Raw genomic sequence first — 22,983 nt, forward strand, 5'->3', positions numbered from 1 at the left:
CTCCATTAATACCTGTACAATATTGTAATTCGAAATATATTTCCATTAGAGGGAAATATATATTTAACATATTGAATGTTGTGCTGGCGTTACAGTAATTAGTTCAACTTAAAAGCTTGGCCTTTTGTTTTCCCTGATAACATCTCACCTGGGAAGCTTTCTTTGACTCATCCAATCAGGCTGTTACAATATACATTTACTAGGTACAGTGACCAATTAGGGAGAATTATATTTGCCACACTACACAAAGTAGGGGGGGGGGGGGGATATAATGCTTTGTGAGCAAGCCAACTCACTGGTGTGGGAACACACGGCAGTCACCATGGGCTGACCTGAAATTAACAGGTAATCTAACTCTGAACTTGCACCTTATATTGTATTGTAAATATGGTTCTCTGAGTAATTTGTAAATATCATACAAGCCAGGGGACCTACACTGTACATTGTGATGTAAATACTGTCTGGTGTGCGATTTGTATATATTATGTAACCCTATAAATAAATGTGTATTGCTGATAGAACTACCTCTTTTGTACAAGATCTCTCAGATCTAGATATGTATATGTCCATACCACTACAATGATTGAGGTGTATGCACATAATCATAAATACTAGTCAACACCAAGTAAAACCCTTCTTTCCAATCCAGTCCACTGCACCATGCTGGAAAGAGACATTCAGGAATTCTTCAGTCTTAATGACACTGGGGATATATCCCCAAGTGTTCTATGGAGAGCACACAAAGCGGTCCTGAGGGGAAAATAATCCAACTTGCGTCCAAACTGAAACGGGAAAGGAAAGTAGATGTAGAAAAACTTGAATGTGAGTTTAAGTCTCGTAGTAAAGCCCACAAAAACAACCCCACCTCTGAAACACTAGCTAATCTGGAATCTGCCTGTGTCGCCCTAAATTTAGCCCTAACGTCCAATGCAAATAAATATTTAAGCTGGTTAAGCGGCCGGTTCTATCTACAGGCTGACAAAATAGGCTCACAGCTGGCAGCAAGACTCTCCCCTAAAATAAGGATTTACTCTTTACCCAAGATCAAATCCCAGTCAGAACCCCCGTAAAATACTTCAGTCCTTCCAGACCTTTTACTCAAACCTGTACTCTAATTCCACCCCGAACAATCCTGACTCCATTAATGCTTCTTTTTTTTTTTTTTAAATTGTAATTTTTATTGAGATATTTGTTTTACAGAATATGAAAAGATACAGAACTGACAATAGACAAAAAGTCTGGAGCATACCGTATTGGAGAGACTTATATAACCTCATGGTGACTACAGATATACAGTAGCAGTCAAAGAATAAAAATAAATAACTAAAAGAAAACAAAGCAAAACAAAATGCATAAAGGAAAAAAAACAATAGAAAAGTATTATGTAAAACAATTTTAAAATAAAAAGAAAAACTGAAAGACATCGTATATGTCGTAATGCAGAGGTTGGGGTCTTGAACTGGTGCTTCAATAACATGACTAATATCTGACAAAAGAGGGCTACATACCACTATAAAGTTCCTCAAGAGATAAGGTAAGCTTCGAGTGACCGTTGGGCCAGCAGAAAAAGACTGAAAGTACCGACAAGATACAAAACATTGGGGAGCGAGAAGGTCAGGGAACACTAGGAGATGGACACCGACTGGGTGGCTAGGGGTACCAGGGGCACCTGTGGGAGCCCAAAGATTGAGGTATCCCAGGGGGCCCAAATCACACCAAACCGGTCGGTCCCATCCTCCACCATAGCCGTCAAATGCTCCATCCTGCGTATGTCCTTGATGGTTTGTATCAGCTGAGTCTGGGTTGGGGGCTGAGTAGACAACCAATTAGAGGGGATAGCTCGTTTAGCAGCAAGCAGCACATAGGAGGCTAATTTATTAGCTGCCTTCCCCAACTCCAGGAAGGTAAGGCCTAGGAGAAGGTGGACAGGATCCAATGGAATGGGGGTGTCAAAAATCTGCTGAAGCATGTGAGATACCATGGACCAGAAAGGAGTAATTAGAGCATATTGCCAAAAGATATGATAATGTGTTCCCTTGGTCCTCCCACACCTCCAGCACATGGGAGAAAGAGGGGTCATACCGATGAATAACCTCGGGGGTCCTATACCAGAACAGTAGGACTTTATATGCTGTCTCTCTCTGTGCCACGCATCTGGAAATTTTAGGAGGTGGAGGACCAAATTCTGGACCACTGCGGGAGAGTGATTTGTTGATTAAGGAGCTGTGTCCATTTGTCCATGTAGGAGTGGGATAGGGCAGTGAGAGAGGACCTCTGCTGAAGTATATGGTAAATACTAGAGATACACTTTGCTTGGTAGGGGCCCTGGGAGCAGAGCAGCTCAAAAGGCGTTGGTGTGGTGAGGGAGAGAGGGGGGAAAGAGTTGAAAAGTAGCGAGTTATCTGGAGGTACGAATACTGCATGTGGTTTGGGAGTTGACTGTCAGTTTGGAGGGCCGAAAAGGGTTTAAGTTTACGCGTGACAGGGTGAACGAAGTGGCGGAGTTGGAACAGTCCCTCTTTAGCCCAGGTAAACATACGAACATGCGATAGACTGTCAGGACAGGGTGATGACAATGCAAATTTGGAAGAGCAGGAACGCCACAGTCTAAGCGTGAACAACATGGGACCCAGGCAGAGATCCAGAAGCCCGGGGTCCCCCATTGTCCCCGGCGACCACGCCAAGGAGCAGGGATGGGTCGGATATAGGGAACCCATCTCAATCTCCGTCCAGCGATTCGGAGTTCTCAGGCAAGACCAAGACACTATTGGGCGCAAATGAGATGCCAGATAGTATTTGTAGACGTCCGGGGCACCCATGCCCCCCTGATCCTTGGGGGCAAAAACCACCGAACCGCCACTCTATGGGCCCTGCCATTCCAAATAAATTTCAAGAACCAGCGCTTAAGCAACAATCTGATTGTTAAGCAACAATCTGACATCGGGATGGGGACAGGCAAGGTTTCAAAATAATATAACAGTTTTGGCATGGACATTTTTAGCACATTAATTCGGCCTATCCAGGACAGAGGAAGGGAGGTCCATCGAGATAACATACTGTTGATAGACTTAAAGGGATGTAATTGGTCGTGTAAAGGGATGAGTAGGAAGTCGTTAGCTGAACCCCAAGATATTTGAGGGACGATGTGCACCATCGGTAGGGGAATGTATTTTGCAGACGCAGAAGTTCTTCCAGGGGAACATGGAGGGGGAGGGCCTCCGTCTTTGCCGTGTTGACCTTATAGCCTGATAGGGAACTAAATTGAGTGAGTAGGGCATGCAGGGAAGGGAGGGAAATGTGGGGACTGGTCCGCAAATAAGGATAATTTATACTCCCTTTGCCGCATGGGTACCCACTTGATATCAGGGTGAGATCTGATAGCCTCTGCCAGGGGTTCTAGGCAGAGTAATTAAAACAGATATTGCTAACAATAGAGTTAGTTGCAATATGGAAAGAAACAACTAAGGACATATGTAGACATAAAATGCACATAACAGTTACCGGCAAATGCATTCGAGGAAAAACCCCAATAAAAGCAATAAAATAAAAACCAAAACACCAAAAAAACACCAAACCAATAGTATGAAAAAGAGGAGACACATATCAGTCCCCCAAAAAGGGGGTATGCGTGCAGGCCCAAAAAGGGGGCCACTGAATATAGTGATGCAGAGCAACCATAAGGCCAGGACGGCCTAAAAAAACAAAAAAGGTCAGCAAGAAAAAACCTGAGAGGGTCAAACCCCTCAGGGGTCCTTGGCCACAGCCCAAGGACTTGGTGGGGAGCATGGCAGTTCCCAACATGGAGGGGGGTCCGTGACGTCCCGCCCCGATGATCCAGAGAGGTCGATGGCATTGTAGGGGCTCCTCATGTCCTCCATAACAAAGTCAGCAGCTGAGGGAAGCAACCATAAACTTAAGTATATAGCAGAAACTTGGAAAAAACAGCCCAACTGGGATCTCTGAACTAGCGGTGGAACCGTGCAGGGCCGAAAACCAACTGTAGAGGCATACCTCACTCCACGGGGGGGAACCATCAAAAAAGGTCGCAACCCCCTGTGTGAGGCAACAAGAAAAAAAAAAGGGCAAATTCCGAGGGGACCCCGACAGGTCCTCAGGTGGGGGGTCTGGAGCATTGAGAGCGTTGGGGTGTGGAGTAGGCCCTCGATCCTCTTCCTCTCACCGGAGTCCAGATCCTGGGAGGAAGAGTTGTGTCTTGGGGTAGTCGGAGGTGCTTGGTCAAACTCTGCAGGGAGCGGGGGAAGGCCCAGCTTCTTGAGGAAAGCCTCCCCTTCCTGGGGGTCCCGCAGGGTGTGCTGGGCCCCCTCCATGGTGACACTCAAACAGAAGGGAAAGCCCCAATAATAAGGCAAGGTCCAATAATAAGGGACCTTGTGCTCCTGAAGGTGGGATGTGATGGGTCTCAGAGAGCGACGCTTGGCCAATGTGATGGGAGAAAGGTCACTAAACAGTTGAATTTTATCCCCCTTGTACTCAATGCTGGACCTGTTGCGCGTAGCCTTGGTCAGGGCCTCCTTGCTTTCATAGAAGTGGAAACGCACCACTATATCCCGGGGCCTGGCCCCCGCAGGGGGTTTAGGAGCTAGGGACCAGTGGGCCCTGTCCAGGCGCCAGTCTATGTCCACTATGTCCGGGGCCAGGGTGTTGAAGAGACCTAGAAGATATGCCCTGATGTTATTGTCAGCTATCTTCTCAGAAACACTGCGGATCCTGAGGTTTTGGCGTCGTTCTCTGTTCGAGATCCTCCTGTTGGAGTTGTAGTTGGGAGACAGAATTTTTAAGAGTAGCGTTTTCCTCTTCAAGGGCCTGCACATAATGCAGTCTCGTCAAATTTTGTTTCCAGGGTCGCCGTGCATTCCCCTAGGGCATCTATTTCCCCCCTAAGTTCTCTGGACATCCTTCCCATCTCCTGGGCTATGTCCCTGGTAACTTGCTGCGCCAGGGCCTGGAGTTTGAGATCCATAAACTCCGGTGTGAGGGCCTGCAGGGGGGGGGGGGGGGGGTGGGGGGGCTGTCGGGGTGACCGCTGCGAGGAATCCTCCACGAGAAGTGAACTGACATAGTCCTTCGGATCCCCCTGTGTGATCGGGGCCAGGGATGAGGGCCTAGTTAGAAAGTGGTCCATATTGGAGGAGGGCTGCGGGGGACGATACGCTGATCGCTGAATTCCGATCTTTCCCATGAAGTGCCTGGGAGGGATGAGGAGAGTTGGAGTCTTTCCCCTGGATCAATCTGTGCTAGCGTTAGCGTTAAAGGGGCCGCAGATCGCGGGACGGGACCGGAGCTCACGGATTACACATCCGCCATCTTGGAGAGGCGCACATGCGACCTAGTAGAGAGGTTTAAGACATAAATCGAGTTGGGAGAAGGGCGAATGAAGGCCTTTGGGTGTAGAGGAAGGGTTTGGGTGTCCCAAGATGGCCGCCGGCTAGGCCAAGGCCTCAGTCTCAAAGTGTGGAGGTGACCGTGGGGCGGGTAGGAAACCTTCCTGGGGTGCCCAGTCCCCGCTGTGGCGGGGTCATATGTCCTTCCCCCTGGGAACAATAGTATTGGCGCTGTAGGGGAGCCAGACAGGAGATCCTCGGCTGGCCCTGGGTGTAGCAAGATGGCCGCCAGAGCACACCTCACTAACCTGTGCTCCAATTGCCTCACCGGTGTCCTTTGCTAGGCTCCTGTCCTCCAGCGGGGGGGGGGGGGCCCGGGGACCGAGCGGTGCTGCGTGGTGCCGAGATGGCCGAAGGGCGGCCGGAATTCCGCTGTCCGGTGGTTGCGGGGACAGAGTAGGCCACAAGATGGCAGCGCCCGGCCTGATGCGTACCTCGCGGCCACAGGCCGGCCAAAAACTGCCCCACCCGCAGCAGATGTGTCCCGCAAGGGAGATGGGTGATCCAGCGGGCTCCAAAGTGCGTCCTGAGTGAGGATGGATGTGGAATACAAGAGGCGCCAGCGGAGCTCCTCTCTAACACGTCCCTCTTCTTCCGCTTCCGGCCACGCCCCCTCCATTAATGCTTTTCTAGAGGAGATTGCAGTTCCTAAACTCTCAGACTCTCATTGTGGCGTCATGGACTCCCCCTTCCAGATTGAGGAAGTCCAGGACGTCATCAAGAGCCTCAAGAAAGATTCAGCCCCCGGTCCAGAAGGGTTCTCGCCACGTAACTCCATATGAGCTCTGGTGCTCCTCAGCCATGGGGGTCGGGGGGGATTCCCCTCATCTATTCTACATTAGCTGATCCCCTGGCAAAAGCGAACTACATGGTGAAATGGGAGCAAGACCTCCAATTTGATAGGGACCTGGATACCTGGCACTTAAATTTTGCTCGCTCCTACAGAGGTATACTTAATAACTCCCTTGTAGAAGCGGACCATAAAGTAATTTCCCGATGGTACCTGGTACCCACCCGGCTCACCAAGTTCTTTTCCCAGTCCTCTCCGCTCTGTTTCAGGGGGTGCGGCCTAGTAGGCTCTCTCCTTCACACACTTTGGGAATGCCCCAAAATCAGGGGTTACTGGAACAAAATCTTCAGTCTCATTCATAAATCCATAGGGTACGCAATTAAACAGGAACTCACCACAGCCCTTCTCCACATGTGAATCCTCAATGTTCCCAAATGGACACACTCTCTAATAAATTTTATTCTTCTGGGAGCCAAGATTACTCTGGCACACCCATGGAAATCTCCTTCAGTTTCCTTTCACCAGGCCAAACAAATTTCATGGGTGGCACAGGAAAAAATGGCCAGTGCGATCTTGGACTCCTGAGAAATTCAGACTCATTTGGGAGCCCTGGGCTGCATATATTAGAATATCCCTATTAGCCTGAAATATTAACAAGGGGTTTCCCCTCTCATTCTACAATTCCCTCCAGAGCCAGGTACCCTTCGCAAGGGTTCCTACCCTCCCTTTCCCCTGCATCTTACAGTTTTTTTTTTAATCCTGACCTCATACTTGCCCCCCCCCCCCCCCACACTTGCTTTCTTATTATTTGCCTCTGCGCTAGGTCACCTTGACCTACAAATTTATACCGTTATATGACCATATCCACTGTCACTACCAAATAAATCCAAATAGTGGCAGTGAGCCCCTCTGAAAGAAATAAGTCCTTATGTCACTCCTCAGAGTCTACAAGGCCGAAGCCGTAACAGTCAGAAAAAAAAGAAAATAAAACTTTTCCCCTGCTGTTGTGTCCCGTTTTTAACTTGCGTACCAACACCAGGAAAAAAGAAAAATAGCTACCTTAGGTTTCGGTGAACACATGGGACATTTGATTAATATCAAAAATATTTTTATTTCCTTCTATACATAAAATAAACCTTGATTGAATTGCATCAATCAATCCTAGATATTTACACAACATTAACCAAAGATGACCCAAAGATCATCCTTATCTGCACAGTTCATACACCTTGACTTTAAACAAACAGATCCAGACATACTCATACATACAACAATAAAACAGATAGAGGCGCCTCCTATGGCCATACATGTGGTGATATACCGAGTATGATCAAATTGTACCAATATTACACTTCTATTTGGAAGCTTGAGATAAAAATCTCTCGGAAATCTGCACATGTATGGTCTTTAAAGTAGCAGTAATTGGAAATGGGGATAATTATGACCAGACAACGGTCCTAATCTCTCATTTGTACCGCCATTAAACCTACATAGCAGTTCTCTTTGGTTGAAATAGGAATATCTCAGGCTCGTGATTATAACAGTCTCATGAAGATCTCAGTTAGTTCAGTCAATTATTGTAACTCTGAGTCTCCTACTTAATCATTTGTAGCAGAGTGTAGCAAACCTGAACCCGACATTTAATTATGTGAAGCCTTCACTTTCAGCCTTTTGCAAGCAGCGGCATAAATGACAGTCAATACTGAAAATGTAACAATCAGTGGCAGTGAATTGAATATAATCAAACTCAGTCGTATTTAAAGTGCACTATTAGTCACACGTCAGACTTTCCTTTGATACCGGGACTGAAAGTTCCATATATTCAGCGGTTCCAATATTGTGCTTCTATTATGAAGCATGAGATAAAAATCTTTCGGAAATCTGCACATATATGGTCATCAAGGTAGCAGTAATTGTAAATGGGGATAATTATGACCAGTCACTGGTCCTAATCTCTCATTAGTACCTCCATTAAACCTACATAGCAATTCTCTTTAGTTGAAATAGGAATATCACAGGCTTGTGATTATACAAGTCATGAAGATCTCTTAGTTCAGTCTATTATAGCTCTGAGTCTCCTACTTAATCACTTGTAGCAGAGTGTAGCAAACCTGAACCCAACATTTAATTATGTGAAGCCTTCACCTTCACTTTTAGCCTTTTGCAAGCAGCGGCATAAATGACAGTCAATACTGAAAATGTAACAATCAGTGGCAGTGAATTGATTATATTCAAACTCAGTCGTATTTAAAGTGCACTATTAGTCACACATGTCAGACTTTCCTATAATACTGTGTTTGAAAGTTCCATATATTCAGCAATTCCATAAAAGATGTCTTGCACCAAAAATGAATGATTCTCAGACACGCTGGCTTACCATAATCTGGGAATTTCACTCAGATTTGCTGTCTCAATATATATATATATATATATATATATATATATATATATATATATATATATATATATATATATATATATATATACACACACACACACACGAGATTCTCAGGCGGCCGTTCGTTCATCAGACAAGCTTAATACATGGATGCAATCTTTCTCCACAAACGATTTTAGCCGATCAAAAGTCCAATAAATGTGTATAGGATTTTTCACCACTTGTTTTTTAACCACTTCAGCCCCGGACCAATAAACACCTTAAGGACCAGAGGTCTTTTTCCAATTTCGCAGTGCGCTGCTTTAACTGGTAATTGCGCGGTCATGCAATATTGCACCCAAACAAAATTTGCGTCCTTTTCTTCCCACGAATAGAGCTTTCTTTTGATGGTATTTGACTGCCTCTGCGATTTTTATTTTTTGCGATATAAATGGAAAAAGAGCGAAAATTTTGAAAAAAACATTTTTTTTTCTTCTTTCTGTTATAAGAAAAATTGAATAAACTAAATTTTAGTCATACATTGAGGGCAAAATTTATTCAGCCACATGTCTTTAGTGAAAAAAATGTCAATAAGCGTATATTTTTTGGTTTGCGCAAAAGTTATAGTGTCTACAAACTAGAGTACATTTTCTGGAATTTACACAGCTTTTAATTTATGACTGCCCATCTCATTTCTTGAGGTGCTAAAATGGCAGGGCAGTACAAACCCCTCCCCCAATGACCCCATTTTGGAAAGTAGACACCCCAAGGAAATTGCTGATGGGTATGTTGAGCCCATTGAATATTTTTTTTTTTGTCCTAAGGGATTGAATAATGACAAAAAAAAAAAAGTTGTCACTAAATGATATATTGCTCACACATGTCATGGTTATATGTGGAATTGCACCCCAAAAAATATTCCGCTACTTCTCCCGAGTATGGGGATACCACATATGTGGGACTTTTTGGGAGTCTAGACGCGCACGGCACCCCGAAAACCAATCACCACCTTCAGGATTTCTAAGGGTGCAAATTTTTCATTTTACTCCTCACTACCTATCACAGTTTTGAAGGCCATAAAATGCCAAAATAGCACAAAACCCCCCAAAATGACCCCATTTTGGAAAGTAGACACCCCAAGCTATTTACTGAGAGGCATTGTTGAGTCCATGGAATATTTTATATTTTGCCACAAGTTGCGGGAATATTACAAACTTTTTTTTTTTTTTGCACAAAGTTGTCACTAAATGATATATTGCTCACACATGCTATGGGCATATGTGAAATGACACCCCAAAATGCATTCTGCTGCTTCTCCTGAGTACAGGGATACCACATGTGTGGGACTTTTTGGGAGCCTAGCCGCGTACGGGACCCCGAAATCCAAGCACTGCCTTCAGGATTTCTAAGGGCATAATTTTTTTATTTTACTCCCCACTACCTATCACAGTTTTGAAGGCCATAAAATGCCAAGATGGCACAAACCCCCCCCCCCCCCAAATGACCCCATTTTGGAAAGTATACACCCCAAGCTATTTGCTGAGGGCCATGTTGAGACCATTGAATATTTTTTTTTTTGTCCTAAGGGATTGAATGACAAAAAATAAAAATATATATTTTTTTTTACAAAAAGTTGTCACTAAATGATATATTGCTCACACATGCCATGGTTATATGTGGAATTGCACCCCAAAATATATTCCGCTACTTCTCCCGAGTATGGGGATACCACATGTGTGGGACTTTTTGGGAGTCTAGTCGCACACGGCACCCCGAAACCCAAACACTGCTTTCCGGATTTAAATATAAAATGCTACCAAAAAAACTGTTTGCGATTGCAGGGATCAGGCCTGACTCTGCGATCGCTGCAGTTATGTGTTTAGTGTTTTGTAAGTGACAGTGATCGATCGATACTGCACTTGGGTGGGCTGGGCAGAGGGGCAAAACGCAGGTGCTAGCAGGTATCTGGGCTGATCCCGCTAACAATGTGTTTTTTTGGAACCCTAAACTGCTGGGGACGCTAGTATAGATATGATCAGATCAGATATTGATCTGTTCAGATTCTATACCACTACGGGAGGTTTATGCTTTGCGTGTGGGTGTTAGCGGTACTGGCACTAACCTAGCGCTGCCTGGGGCGACGCAGACCCTGACCCTAAAACCTAATTGATACCACCTGCCGGGTGATCAGGGGGTTAAACCTTTATTGGGTAATAAATGGTGGGTGCCCTGATGCTATAAAAAACAAACTAACCAGAGTCACCCGTAACACTTATACGGTGATCAGTGGTGAAAGGGTTAACTAGGGGAAATCAGGGGGTTCAAATTTTTATTAGGTAGTATATGGGGGTCCCTGGCGCTATATAAAAACCTGACGGGGAACCTAAATAACTAACTGGCTAACCAGCGTCACCAGTGACACTTATACTGTGATCGCTGGTGAAAGGGTTAACTAGGGGCAATCAGAGGGTTAAAATCATTATTGGGTAGTATATGGGGGTACCTAGCGCTATAAAAACCTGGCGGCAAACCTAAAAAAATAACTAGCTACCTAACGACACTAGCGACACTAATGCAGCGATCAGAAAAACAATCGCTTAGTGACACTGGCAAAAGGGGGGTGAAAGGGTTAACTAGGGGCAATCAGGGGGTTAAAACCATAATTTGGGTAGTATATCGGGGTACCTAGCGCTATAAAAACCTGGCGGTGAACCTAAAAAAATAACTAGCTACCTAGCGACAGTAGCGACACTAATGCAGCGATCATAAAAATCATTGCTTAGTGACACTGGCAAAAGGGGGTGAAGGGGTTAACTCTAGGGGCAATCAGGGGGTTAAATCTTTATTGGGGGGTGATAGGGGGCTACCCTGGACCTAACACTAACTGTCCTGACAGTTTTTACTTTTACAACTGACACTGAATGCATTGATCAGTAAAGAAATGATCAATGCAATCAGTGACACTGTGACTGGGGGGGGGGGGGGGATCGGGGGGCGATCGGGGCGGGGGGGTTTGTGTGCCTGTGTGTAACTACATGTCAGTGTAGTGTTGCACACTTACTTTGTGTCTTCTCCTCGTAGTCCGGTCAAAAAGACCGCCCTGAGGAGAATGACATCACCTCCTTCCTGTGTAAACAATACACAGTGGGAGGAAGTTAGTCATTGGTCAGGAGCGATCCAGAGGGGGTGGCCAGAAACCAACGGCCATCCCCTCATCACGGAACGCTCCTGGAGGGAAACGGACCGCCGTATCCAGCGGGAGGGGGTCCGATCGGACCCCCCACCCGCTGGAAGGCAGGCACATACATGTACGTGCTTGTGCCTGCCTGTGCCATTGTAATGATGTACATTGGCAATACGGCGGTCCTTAAGTGGTTAACATCCAAGTCTCACCACCTCTGTTATACTGAATCCACTCCAGGGTCTTTTGCAATCATCTGCGCCAGAAGCCTTTCAAACAAGTGTTTGTTCAGATGCTCACTCATTCAGATATTCCATATTTCTGATCCAAACTGCTAATACTTTGATTCATGCCGAGAAGGGAGCCTACTATCCACATGAACGTCAGCGCGTTTCACAACGTGGCATCACATAGCTTCATCTTGACCTACCACATGAACCGGAGTGAGCTGTGCGCCAGTTGGTAAATCTAACCGTTGGGCTTTTTTTCCCCCTTTTTTTCAATTAAAGAGCAGGGGGGGGGTCTGTCCTCCCCCTGTCCAGTTAATAGTAACTTACCTAAGACGAACCTCCTCAGTTAACAGCAGTTTCTCCTAGCGGTTCTTACCATTTACAGGTTTGAGTTAAATGGCAACGAGAACTCCTTGGATCCCCCCCGGAGGATCCTCAGGAACTCCTCGGTTGGCCCCCGCACAGCAAGATCCATATGGGGTGTGGAGTTCTGACAATGGATTGATCTTGGAGGGTTCGGAAACCGGGCCCTGCATGTTTAAGTCACAACTTCCCCCAACCTAGGTCTGTTTCCAAAGTCTGCTTATTCCTTCCAGAGGACCACCATTTATCCAGAGGTCTACTCTCATAACCGTTTTTTTTTTTTTTTATCCGTCTCAATGCCTAGTGTCTTTGACATATGTTTTGTACCAACTTTGCTCTTGGAGATCTTTGTCATTGTTGGATGTTTGTCTTGTATTAAGATTCAATAAACTCTTTTTTTAAACCCAAAAAAATAAAAAATGTGTTTTCATTTTTATCCACAATTTCTAAAAACTTCTGGAAGAAAAAAAATGAACCGTTTAAAAGACTCATCATGCCTCACAGATTATACGATGGGGTGTTTGCTTTCCAAAACGGGGTCATTTTATGGGCAATTCCTTTGTCCTGGTACTCCAGGGCCTTCAAAAGTGTAATGGGTGGCTTTGAAATGAGATGTGTCATTTTTGCTCGTGGAACGTCCTAAGGTACTACTTCAATGTCGGTACTCTGTATGTGGCCAGGCTGTGTAAAAGTCTCAGGCATGTGGTATTGCCATACTCGGGAAGAATAGCAGAATGTATTTTGGGGTGTAATTTGTTGTATGCATATGCTGTGTGTAAGAATTAACCTGATAATAACAATTTTGTAAAAAAATAAAAAATAATTATTTTGCAAAGAATTGTGGGAAGAATTGACAACTTAAAAAAATACATACATAAAAAAAACCTCACCATGCTACTTAATACCTTGCAATGTCTACTTTCTAAAAATGGGTCATTTGGGGGCTATTTGTACGTTCCTGAATTGTTAGTGTCTCAAGAAAGAGATGCACCTGATGTACCGAAGGCCTGATCAGATGTGATCAATTTTCAGTGATTGGCACCATAGTCTGTAGACTCTAACTTTCACAAAGACCAAATAATATACACTAATGTGGGTTATTTTTTTTTTTTACCAAAGATATGTAGCAGTATAATTTTTGGCCAAAATTAACAAAGAAAAATGACTATTTAGCAAAATTTTATGACAGAAAACAAAGAAAAAATATTTTCTTTCACACAATTTATATATTATGATTCCTTTTTTTTTTTAATAGCATTAAAAAAAATAAAAAAAAATAAAAAATAAAAACACCAGTGATTAAATGCCACCAAAAGAAAGCTCCATTTGTGTGAAAAAAAGGACGCAAGTTTCATATGGGTACAGTGTTGCATGACTGAGTAATTATCATTCAAACTGTGAGAGCACTGAAAGCTGAAAATTGGTCTGGTCAGGAAGGGGGTGTAAGTGCAGTGTATTGAGGTGGTTATAAATCCTTGTGTAACCAATGCCATCAATATGTTTTGCAACAATAAAGTTGTGGAGGTATCGAGAGCTGTTTGCTTTTACCCACCATGAGATGTTTGTGTAAATAAACACTTTTTAGGGCATCAGTTGAAACTGAACAAACTGATACTAAATTTCACTGAGAAGGCGCAGGATTGCTTTCTAATTACTGATATATTTCAGTTGCTGTCTTTGCTTCCTTTCCCTTTTTGCACCTTTATTTCTACATGTGTAATACTTTCTCCGTGTCATTTTATTTTATTACACCTAACAATTTCTGAACTTATTTGGTTCTTTGTAGGTGTGGTTCGCATGGCTTGTCATCAACATGTACATCTACATAGTAATGCTGAAAAAAAATCACAATAGTCCATCCAGTGTGTGTGTCAGTGTCTATAAAAAAAAAAAAAAAAAATCTCCATATCCCTGTATGTTGTGAATTTTAAGACGTGCATCCAATAGTCTTAAAAATATTCTTACTCCCCACAGTCACCACCAATTGTGGTGGGAGAGAGTTCCACATCCTTATTGCATTGACAGTGAAGAACCCCCTGTGCAGTTTAAGGTTAAATGCTTTCCCAGTCTCAATGTGTGGTCCTGTGTCCTCTTACACTCCCTGGGACTGAATAGTAATTTTTCTATGCTGGGATTCCCATTGAGGCATTTGTAGATTACCATCATGTAGGTTGGTGTTAAGTTTAAGTTTTTCCCCTGACTCCTGTGTTCTGTCATTAACAGTACAGTCAGGGCTGGTAAACCCTTGTTTTTCCTGTGAAATAAAAAAAAAGTCAAAGAAGGTATTTAGTCTGTAACTATCCTCATCTATTATGTGCAATGTGTTCTGATTTTGCCCTTTCACTGTTAACCAGTTCCAGACTGGCGCACGCTGATGTACGTTGGCAGAATAGCATGGGCAGGCATATTGGTGTACAGGTACGTCCATTTTTATATGCCGCCATGCCATCGCGTGCGTGCCGGTGGGGACCCCCATGAGTCTGGTCGTGGGTCCCGCAGACTCGATCGCCGTGGGGATACCCGCAATCGTCTCACGTGGCGCCTGAACGGGGAGATGTCGTTGTAAACAGCATCTCCCTGTTCTGCCTAGCAACAAGTGACGCTGATCTCTGCTCCAATGTGATTGGAGCAGAGATAAGTGTTCACTAAAACAAAGCCCAGCCCCCCACAGTTAGTAACATGCCCCTAGGGACACTTAACCCCTACACTGCCACCCCCTGGTTAACCCCTTCACTGCCAGTGTCATTTACACAGGAATCACTGCATTTGTATAGCACTGATTGCTGTATAAATGACAATGGTCCCAAAAATATGTCGGAAATGTCCTATGTCTCCGCCATTATGTCACAGTCACAATAAAAGAAAAAAAAAAAAAAATAATAAAAATGCCATAAAACTATCCTCTATTTTGTAAACACTAACTTTTGTGCAAACCAATCAATCGCTTACTGCAATTTTTTTTTTTTACCAAACATATTTAGAATACGTATCAGCCTAAACTTTTTTTTTTTGGGGGGGGATATTTATAACAAAAACGTTAAAAACTTTTTTTTTTTAATTGGTCGCTCTATTTTTGTTTAAAGCGCAAAAAATAAAAAGTGCAGGGGTGATCAAATACCACCAAAATAAATCTTTATTTGTGGGGAAAAAAGGAAGTCAATTTTGTTTGGGAGCCATGTCGCATGACCGCGCAATTGTCAGTTAAAGCGACAGTGCCAAATCGCAAAAAGTGGTCTGGTCTTAAGCCAGCAAAATGGTCCGGTCTGAAAGTGGTTAAAGCATATAAAACATTTCTTTGGGTTCTTCCTTTATGTCTCTCATAATTGTTTTTAGCCACCCTGATTGTGATTTTACTCTTATTGCATTCTTTGTAGTGTTGGAATGCTGATGGTGACCAAATCCCTTTATATTTGGTAAAGGTCATATTTTTCTTCTTAAAGCGGAGGTCCACCCTAAAATAGACCTCCGCTCATCGGAATCCCCCCCCCCCCCTCCGGCACCTTTCAGGGGGGAGGGGGGTGCAGTTACCTGGATAATCCAGGTAACTGCACCCACTTCCGGGATAGCTGTCTGCGGAAAGGGGCGTAGATTACGCCCCTTTCCGCAAGTGCCCGCCCCTTTGCGCAAGTGCCCCGCTGCCTGCTGGGAAACACACAGATCCCAGAGGCAGCGGGGACCGTCATGATTGCGCCGCGTGCCTCGCGCATGCGCAGTAGGGAACCGGGAAATGAAGCCGAAAGGCTCCATTTCCTGATTCGCATACCCAAGATGGCGGCGGCAGCACCTGAGTGTCGATCTAGAGATCGGCTTCGGGTGCCGACATCGCGGGCGCGCTGGACAGGTAAGTGTCACTATTTTAAAAGTCAGCAGCTGCAGTATTTGTAGCTGCTGACTTTAAAAAAAAAAAAAAAAAAAAAAAAAAAAAAAACGCGGAGTCCCGGCGGACTCCCGCTTTAATGAGATTTTTCACATTACGATTAAGCCACCTAGGTTTAATCCTTGATCTTCTATATTTATTGCCCATTGAAATGCACTGTGTGATACTTTTGACTAATATGCTCCTAAAGTATTCCCATTTCACTGCTGTGTAACATGTTTCCAGGATTTAGTCCAAATTTATGTCATGCCAATAGCACCTTTAGAAATCCAGTCACCTAAAAAAAGGCAATGTGTTTAATACTTATTTTACCCGGTGTGTGTAATGTAAAATATATACACATCTATAAATATACACACACACTATATATATATATATATATATTTATGTAAACAATCCTCACCTCAAAAAGTGGGTTGAACTGAGTGACCTCAACATTAACTTCATCAGAAAACGTGTAACCTTCATCCTTTACGGTTACAAGAGTGTAATAGATCAGGCAAGGATCATCTCCGCAATGCCAGGCAGCTGCCAAGATAATTAACCCATCTCTAAATTGAAAAACAATAAAAAATAAAAACTATTGACACAAAAACCTAAAATTTTTGGAAAAAAATAAAAGATGAACTATGTACAAAAATTATTATTTGTATTTTTTTTTTCATTGGGAGACACAGCTGGATTCATTAAAGGAGTGGGACAAAGGCAAACAGTAATCACTCATTGTCTCCCAACTGGGCACAGACTGCCATGTTATGCAATCCAGCGACCGAAGATCAGGTTGGAAAACATGATCTTCTGAGTGCAGGTGTGGATGAACTATGTTCATGCTCAATTACAACACAATCTCATTATTCAATGTACAGTACTAAATGCATTGTTGCGTGCATTAGCATCACATTAGTGGTTAATTGTTTAGGCTTTTTGACTTGCATGTTCAGTGTTTTCATGAGAGGAAAAAAAGTAGCATGCTGTCCTGTAAATGCACATGAAAACACTGCAATAAACTCCACTCAAAGACCAGAAAAAAATAAATAAAATTAAATTATATAGAGATAGTGTTAATAGAGGACTGGAGTTAGGGACTTTAAATGAAGGTATGGCCTGGTAAGGTCAATTCTTCCATCCCTTGGGACTTTGAATGAAATTGTGGCCTGGTAAGGTCACATATTTCCATCCCTGTGCAAATCAAGAGAAGAGAGCGAACAATGGGGTGGGACTTTAGATGCAGCACAAGGTTACGATAGATTAGTTTGGTGATCATAATAAGGATTTATTGGTTGCCAAGGTATACAGACAGAGTACGAGATGTACCAATACATTCAAATGATGCATGAGTAAGACAATACATCTTAATTACAAACTTGAGTATACACATAATGGCAAGGCAATCATGTTCCGAAGTACACCAAAAACACATTTAACCCCCCTAGCGGTAATCCCGAGTCTGGCTCGGGTTAGGAATTTGCTGATAGAAGTGGTAACCCCGAGCCAGACTTGGGATCGCTTCGCTGGATGCAGGGGATGACACAGGGAGACTTACTTACCTGTCCCCTGGATCCAGCGATGTCCCCCGCGCTGTGTGAGCGAGTTGTCCTCCGCTCGATTCACAGTGCCGAATGCCGCCGAGCTCCGTTCCCTGCGACGTTACGACGCACGGGAGCGGAGAACGGCGGCAAATTCAAAAAAGTAAAAATACACAAAACACACACAGCACTGCAATCTTACAGATTACAGTGCTGTATTAAAAAATACACACACCCTTTGTCCCTAGTGGTCTGTGCAGTGCGCTGCATGCACTTTTACATTATAAATACTGTTTTTTTCTGCCTGGAATTTGGAGATTGCCCATAGCAACCAAAAAGTGTCCCTTTTTCAGTGTTTTAGGATTTGATTACATTATTGAATAATTTTTAGTATTCTTTATTATGTTATAAACTTTATCATACCCGGGATGTCTGCTAGACTCTGGTTTGAACAGATTTAAGAGACTTATTCCTAAGAATTACAGGACTACAAAATAAAACGCCAAATTCCCATGCAAAATAATTGTACCACTTTCAGCACCTAAAACCGGACTGAATCATACCGCCAGGGAGGTTAAGGTAAAACCATAATATAAGGTAATGCCTGCAAAGCCTCGGGGCCTCTTGGATCCTTGTATGAGATAATAAGGTTAGCTAGCAAAGCTATCTGGGTATAAAAGTATCAAATGGTATGGCAGCTCTATGCATTTCGTGGCTAGAAGGACACTCGTCAGGAGCCAGCACTTGATGGATCTAAAGATAGAAATATTAATATTGGTATGAGTTTAGATAATGAAATAATCATACATAAGGGCAGGGGTAGGATAAGACACCCCCATACCAAATGCAGGTCAACTTACTCGAGTTTGTGCAGTGATAGTGGGGTGCCAAGCAGCATTAGCCATCTAACAGTGTCTCCCACCGGGAGCCGTGGCAGGCAATCAAGGGGGGCATCCCACGGGCCCCACTCAATTTATCGTAACCTTGTGCTTCATCTAAAGTCACACCCCATTGTTCGCTCTCCTCTCTTGATATATAGAGATATAGATATAGAGAGAGAGAATATATATATATATATATATATATATATATATATATATATATATATATATATATATATATATATATATATATATATATATATAATTTTTTTTTTACATTGTACATTTTATAGCCTGGAGTAAAGTGTTAAGTACAGGACAGAGGATGAATACTCATTGACCCTTAGTTATGGTCTGGTGCCTACATTTGCATCGATTTTAACCACTTCCCACCCGGCCAATGTATATATACGGCCGGGTGGGAGCCGCCTGCTCCTGATAGGACGTTCAGGAACGTCATTCAGGAGCAGCGGGATCGCGCCCGCGCAGCGGCGCGATCCCGATGTGCTCGTGTCACCCGGACACGGCACATCTCAGATCGGCAGGAGGGCTCTGTGATTGGCCCTCCTGATCACATGACGGCCGTGTCCAATCACGGCCGTCATATGATGTAAACAAACAGCCGGTTGCTAGGCAATCGGCTCTCCTCTCCTCACACGGAAGTCACCGCTGAGAAGAGGAGAGCAGAACGCTGCAGCCGGCTGATGATCAGTGAGTATGGGCTGCTTTTCACAGCTTTTTACTCACTGATCATCAGTGTAGTGTAAACACACAACACACCACACAGTGAAAACACAGTCCCCACATATGTCCCCAAAACACACATGTCCCCAAAACATACATGTCCCCAAATAATAAAAACACATGTCCCTAATAATAAAAACATGTCCCCCACATATGTCCCACTAAAATCACATGTCCCAATGATTATCTGCACACATATGTACGTGATCACCTGCACACATATGTACATGATCATTTGCGTACATATGTCCGTGATCACACAAACCAATTATTATACACTTAACGGAATTTTTTTTTACCAAAAACATGTAGCAGAATACATTTTGGCTTAAATTTATGACAAAATTTGATTTTATTGGATTTCTTTTCAAATAGAAAAAAGAAAATATTGTTTTTTTCCCAAATTTCCGCTTTTTTTGCGCTTATATCGCAAAAAAAAAAAAAAAAACGGAGTCGTGAATAAATAACACCAAAATAAAGCTCTATTTGTGCGAACAAAATGATAACAATTTCATTTGGGTACAGTGTAGCACGACCGCGCAATTGTCACTGAAAGCGCTAGAGCGCTGAAAGCTGAAAATTGGGCTGGGAAGGAAGGGGGTGAAAGTGCCCGGTATTGAAGTGGTTAAACATATGTCTCTTTGACAAGTAATACAGAGAACACAGGATTAGAAGGGAGGGTAGCCCATGACCTGTACTGTACACAGCCTGAATATGGGTAAATGCTGGTACATCCCAAAGCAATGAATGAGAAGGGTGGGCAACAATTAAGCAAACCATGATAAAAGGGCCAACAAACACCAGGGACAACAGACCAAACATACAATTTTCACCTTCTAGCTGAAAGCTGCATCCATAGAAGATTGGAAATTCACCAGGAAAAACTTTGAAAAAAGTATGAATAGAGGACAAGGTTGTGACTTTACAAAGCTGACAGACGGATATCAAAATGCTCAGGAAACACCCACACCACTCTGGTGGACTAAGCTCCTAAGAAGGAGTTCCCGTGAGTGTAGGCTAGCAATACATGATCGTATACATCTAGTGATGGTGGACTTTGAAGAAAGATGCCCCTTATGAGGTCCTGAAGATATGAGAAATAGGTGATCCATATTCCTGAAATACATTTTTGTTTTAAGGCAGACTGATGGCTCTTACTACTTCAAGGAAGAGAAGAACAATTTATGTTGAGTGCTTTAGCATAGGACACAATGAGGAAAGAGCTAGGTCTGCATTGAGGTGGAAGATGGGTACCACCTTAAGAAGAAAGGATAATCTTGTGTCAGGGGTGGACAGACTCGAATAGTAAAAAGGCTGCTGTTACATACCTTACAGTGGAGCCCAAAATGACAAGGGTGGCCTCTTGCACGGTCCCGGTCCTAGCACCCCTGGTTTAGGCAGGAACTGCTAGGGCAACAGAAGGGTGCAGGCAGAATACTGAAGTCCAGGAACACTAGAACCACTGTTGAGAAGGTGGAGACACTGATCACCAGACTTGTTCAATAGAAGCCAGATTAGGATCACTTGCAGTCAGGAACAGGCAGAAGTTGGCAGCAGGCTGGCCGCAGAGTACACAATCAGAAGCCAAAGCTGTAGTCATAAGTCCAAGCCAAGGTCAGTATAGGAAAGGCAGACAAGCAGGCAAGGAGGATCCAAGAGAATGGTCAGAGGAAGCCAAGTTTTCAGGAACAAGGTAAATGAGGCAAAACAGCAAACAGGAACTTAGGGACAAGCTTAAGGCAATTCAGCACTGACACTAGGAAGACTCACTATAGGGTGCCATGCTCCAGGATTCATTGCTGCATATGTGCGTGTGTACCTGTGCTAACGCACACACATACACGTGGGTGTGCCATTGCATATGCCATATATTTATATATATATATATATATATATATATATATATATATATATATATATATATATATATATATTTTTTTTTTTTTTTTTTTCACACAGACATACCCTTAACCCCTCCAAGTGTTTACATACTATTGATGTTAGGCCAACTGGTCTAATTCCCAGGGATGCCTTTTGGGCCATTTTTAAATATTGGTGCTACACTGGCTTTTCTCCAATCAGCTGGTACAATTTTAGTCAGTAAAAATCAGGAACAACGGTCTGGAAATTACTTGACTGAGTTCCCCAAGTATCCTTGGGTGCAAGCCACCTGGTCCCATTGATTTATTATTGTTAAGTTTCCAAAGTCTAAATCTTAATTTTGTCCTCCGTTAACCACGGAGGTGCTTCCTGTGATGTGTCACGAGGATAAACACTGCAGTTTTGGTTACTGAAGCCCCGCCGATTCCCTGAGGAGCAGAAAAAAAATCTCTTTGCCATCTCCCCATCCTCATTCTTTATGGGGCCAGTATGGAGCCCCCCCCCCCCCTTTTTTTTCCTCAGCTATGTATATTTCAAATTCTATCTTAGCCGTCCTAATTGCACTCTATTTCTTGCTGTATTCTTTAAAAAGTCTTAATGCTGATGAAGATCCCCTCAACCCTGTATTTTTTGAAGGCCTCTGCCTCTGCTTTTGTAGCACACTACTCCCTTGGGAGCTGCAAAGTTGTTAATTTTCCCACTGACCATCCAAGACATTTGGGGCTACCCTTACCTCTGACACTTTGTGTTCCATGCTTGCAATAAGAGAACCCACTGTTTTGCAAGTAAATATTAGAATACATTTACTGAAGGAGATTAAGCACAAACACAAGAATTTTACTAGAACAAGTATAAACAATGGTTACAATAACTTCACTGCCACACAAACACAATGCAGCAATACAATGCATATTCACAACTTCAGTATAAAAGATTTGTTTGACCAAAACCTGTACGTGTGTCTTCAAGTGGGACCCATGCTCCGAGTGGCAATGACTCGACTCTGGGCACCTTTCCATTTCCAGCACACTTGGACACAGAAATGCAAAGTTACCAACACCACACAATACAATGGCTAAGGCGCTCCCCCTGCTTTATAATGCAGTAATTTCTCATGGTGACTGAATGTGAGGCCTTACAATAAAAGATGTAGTCTTTGGTCTTCTGTTAGCAATTGTATTGAAGTGATTGTAATCTGAAAGGGTTTTACAAAGAATAGTGTAGAATGAGTATTGGAACTTTTCTTGTGACATAGCCCACTTACAACTGCCTCCTGTGTAGTTGTATACAAATCCAACAGTATCAGTCCTCAGTGGAGTATGGGCTTGAGGCCTGCTTGAATTCAGTCTAATAGTGGGGGAGCTCCCCTGCATGACTACAAGTCCCAGTGACACTGTGATCCAAGTCTAAGTGTGTGAGAATGCTTTAAGAATTATGGGTGGCAGCCCTCTCACCAAACCAGGCCTAGAAGAATGGGAAACCTCTGATCCAGTTGTCTCAGACCTGCTTTAAGTTAGCACTGTCACACCGCTGCTGTTCCACAAGATGACCAGGACCCTCCAAACGGCTCCGTCAGGTGCAACTGGATCCTTCCTGATCCAGATACACTGTTTCTTCAGCACACAGGTATGAGGCAGAGTTGGCAGAGTTGCTGGTTGTTCCGCTCCGCAATTGTTGCAGGCTGCGCTCTCTGGGACACCTCCTCACAGATCCTTGTAGGCAGGCCACACG

The 22,983-nt window shown here is 43.6% G+C and overlaps 1 protein-coding gene across 4 annotated transcripts in view; it reads right to left on the reverse strand.

Annotated features, from left to right (window-relative positions):
* NUP133 (nucleoporin 133) overlaps nt 1–22,983 on the reverse strand; it is a 951,293-nt gene that overhangs the window by 540,451 nt on the left and 387,859 nt on the right. For all 4 annotated transcript variants that reach the window (XM_077486543.1, XM_077486541.1, XM_077486544.1 and 1 more), the window contains one exon: nt 16,624–16,771. In XM_077486543.1, the coding sequence (XP_077342669.1) occupies nt 16,624–16,771 (148 nt within the window). The remainder of the gene's footprint in view (nt 1–16,623; nt 16,772–22,983) is intronic.

The sequence above is a fragment of the Lithobates pipiens genome, unplaced genomic scaffold, assembly GCF_037356315.1.
Source record: "Lithobates pipiens isolate NorthernLeopardFrog02 unplaced genomic scaffold, aLitPip1_a1.2 Scaffold_18, whole genome shotgun sequence".
Classification (NCBI taxonomy): domain Eukaryota; kingdom Metazoa; phylum Chordata; class Amphibia; order Anura; family Ranidae; genus Lithobates; species Lithobates pipiens.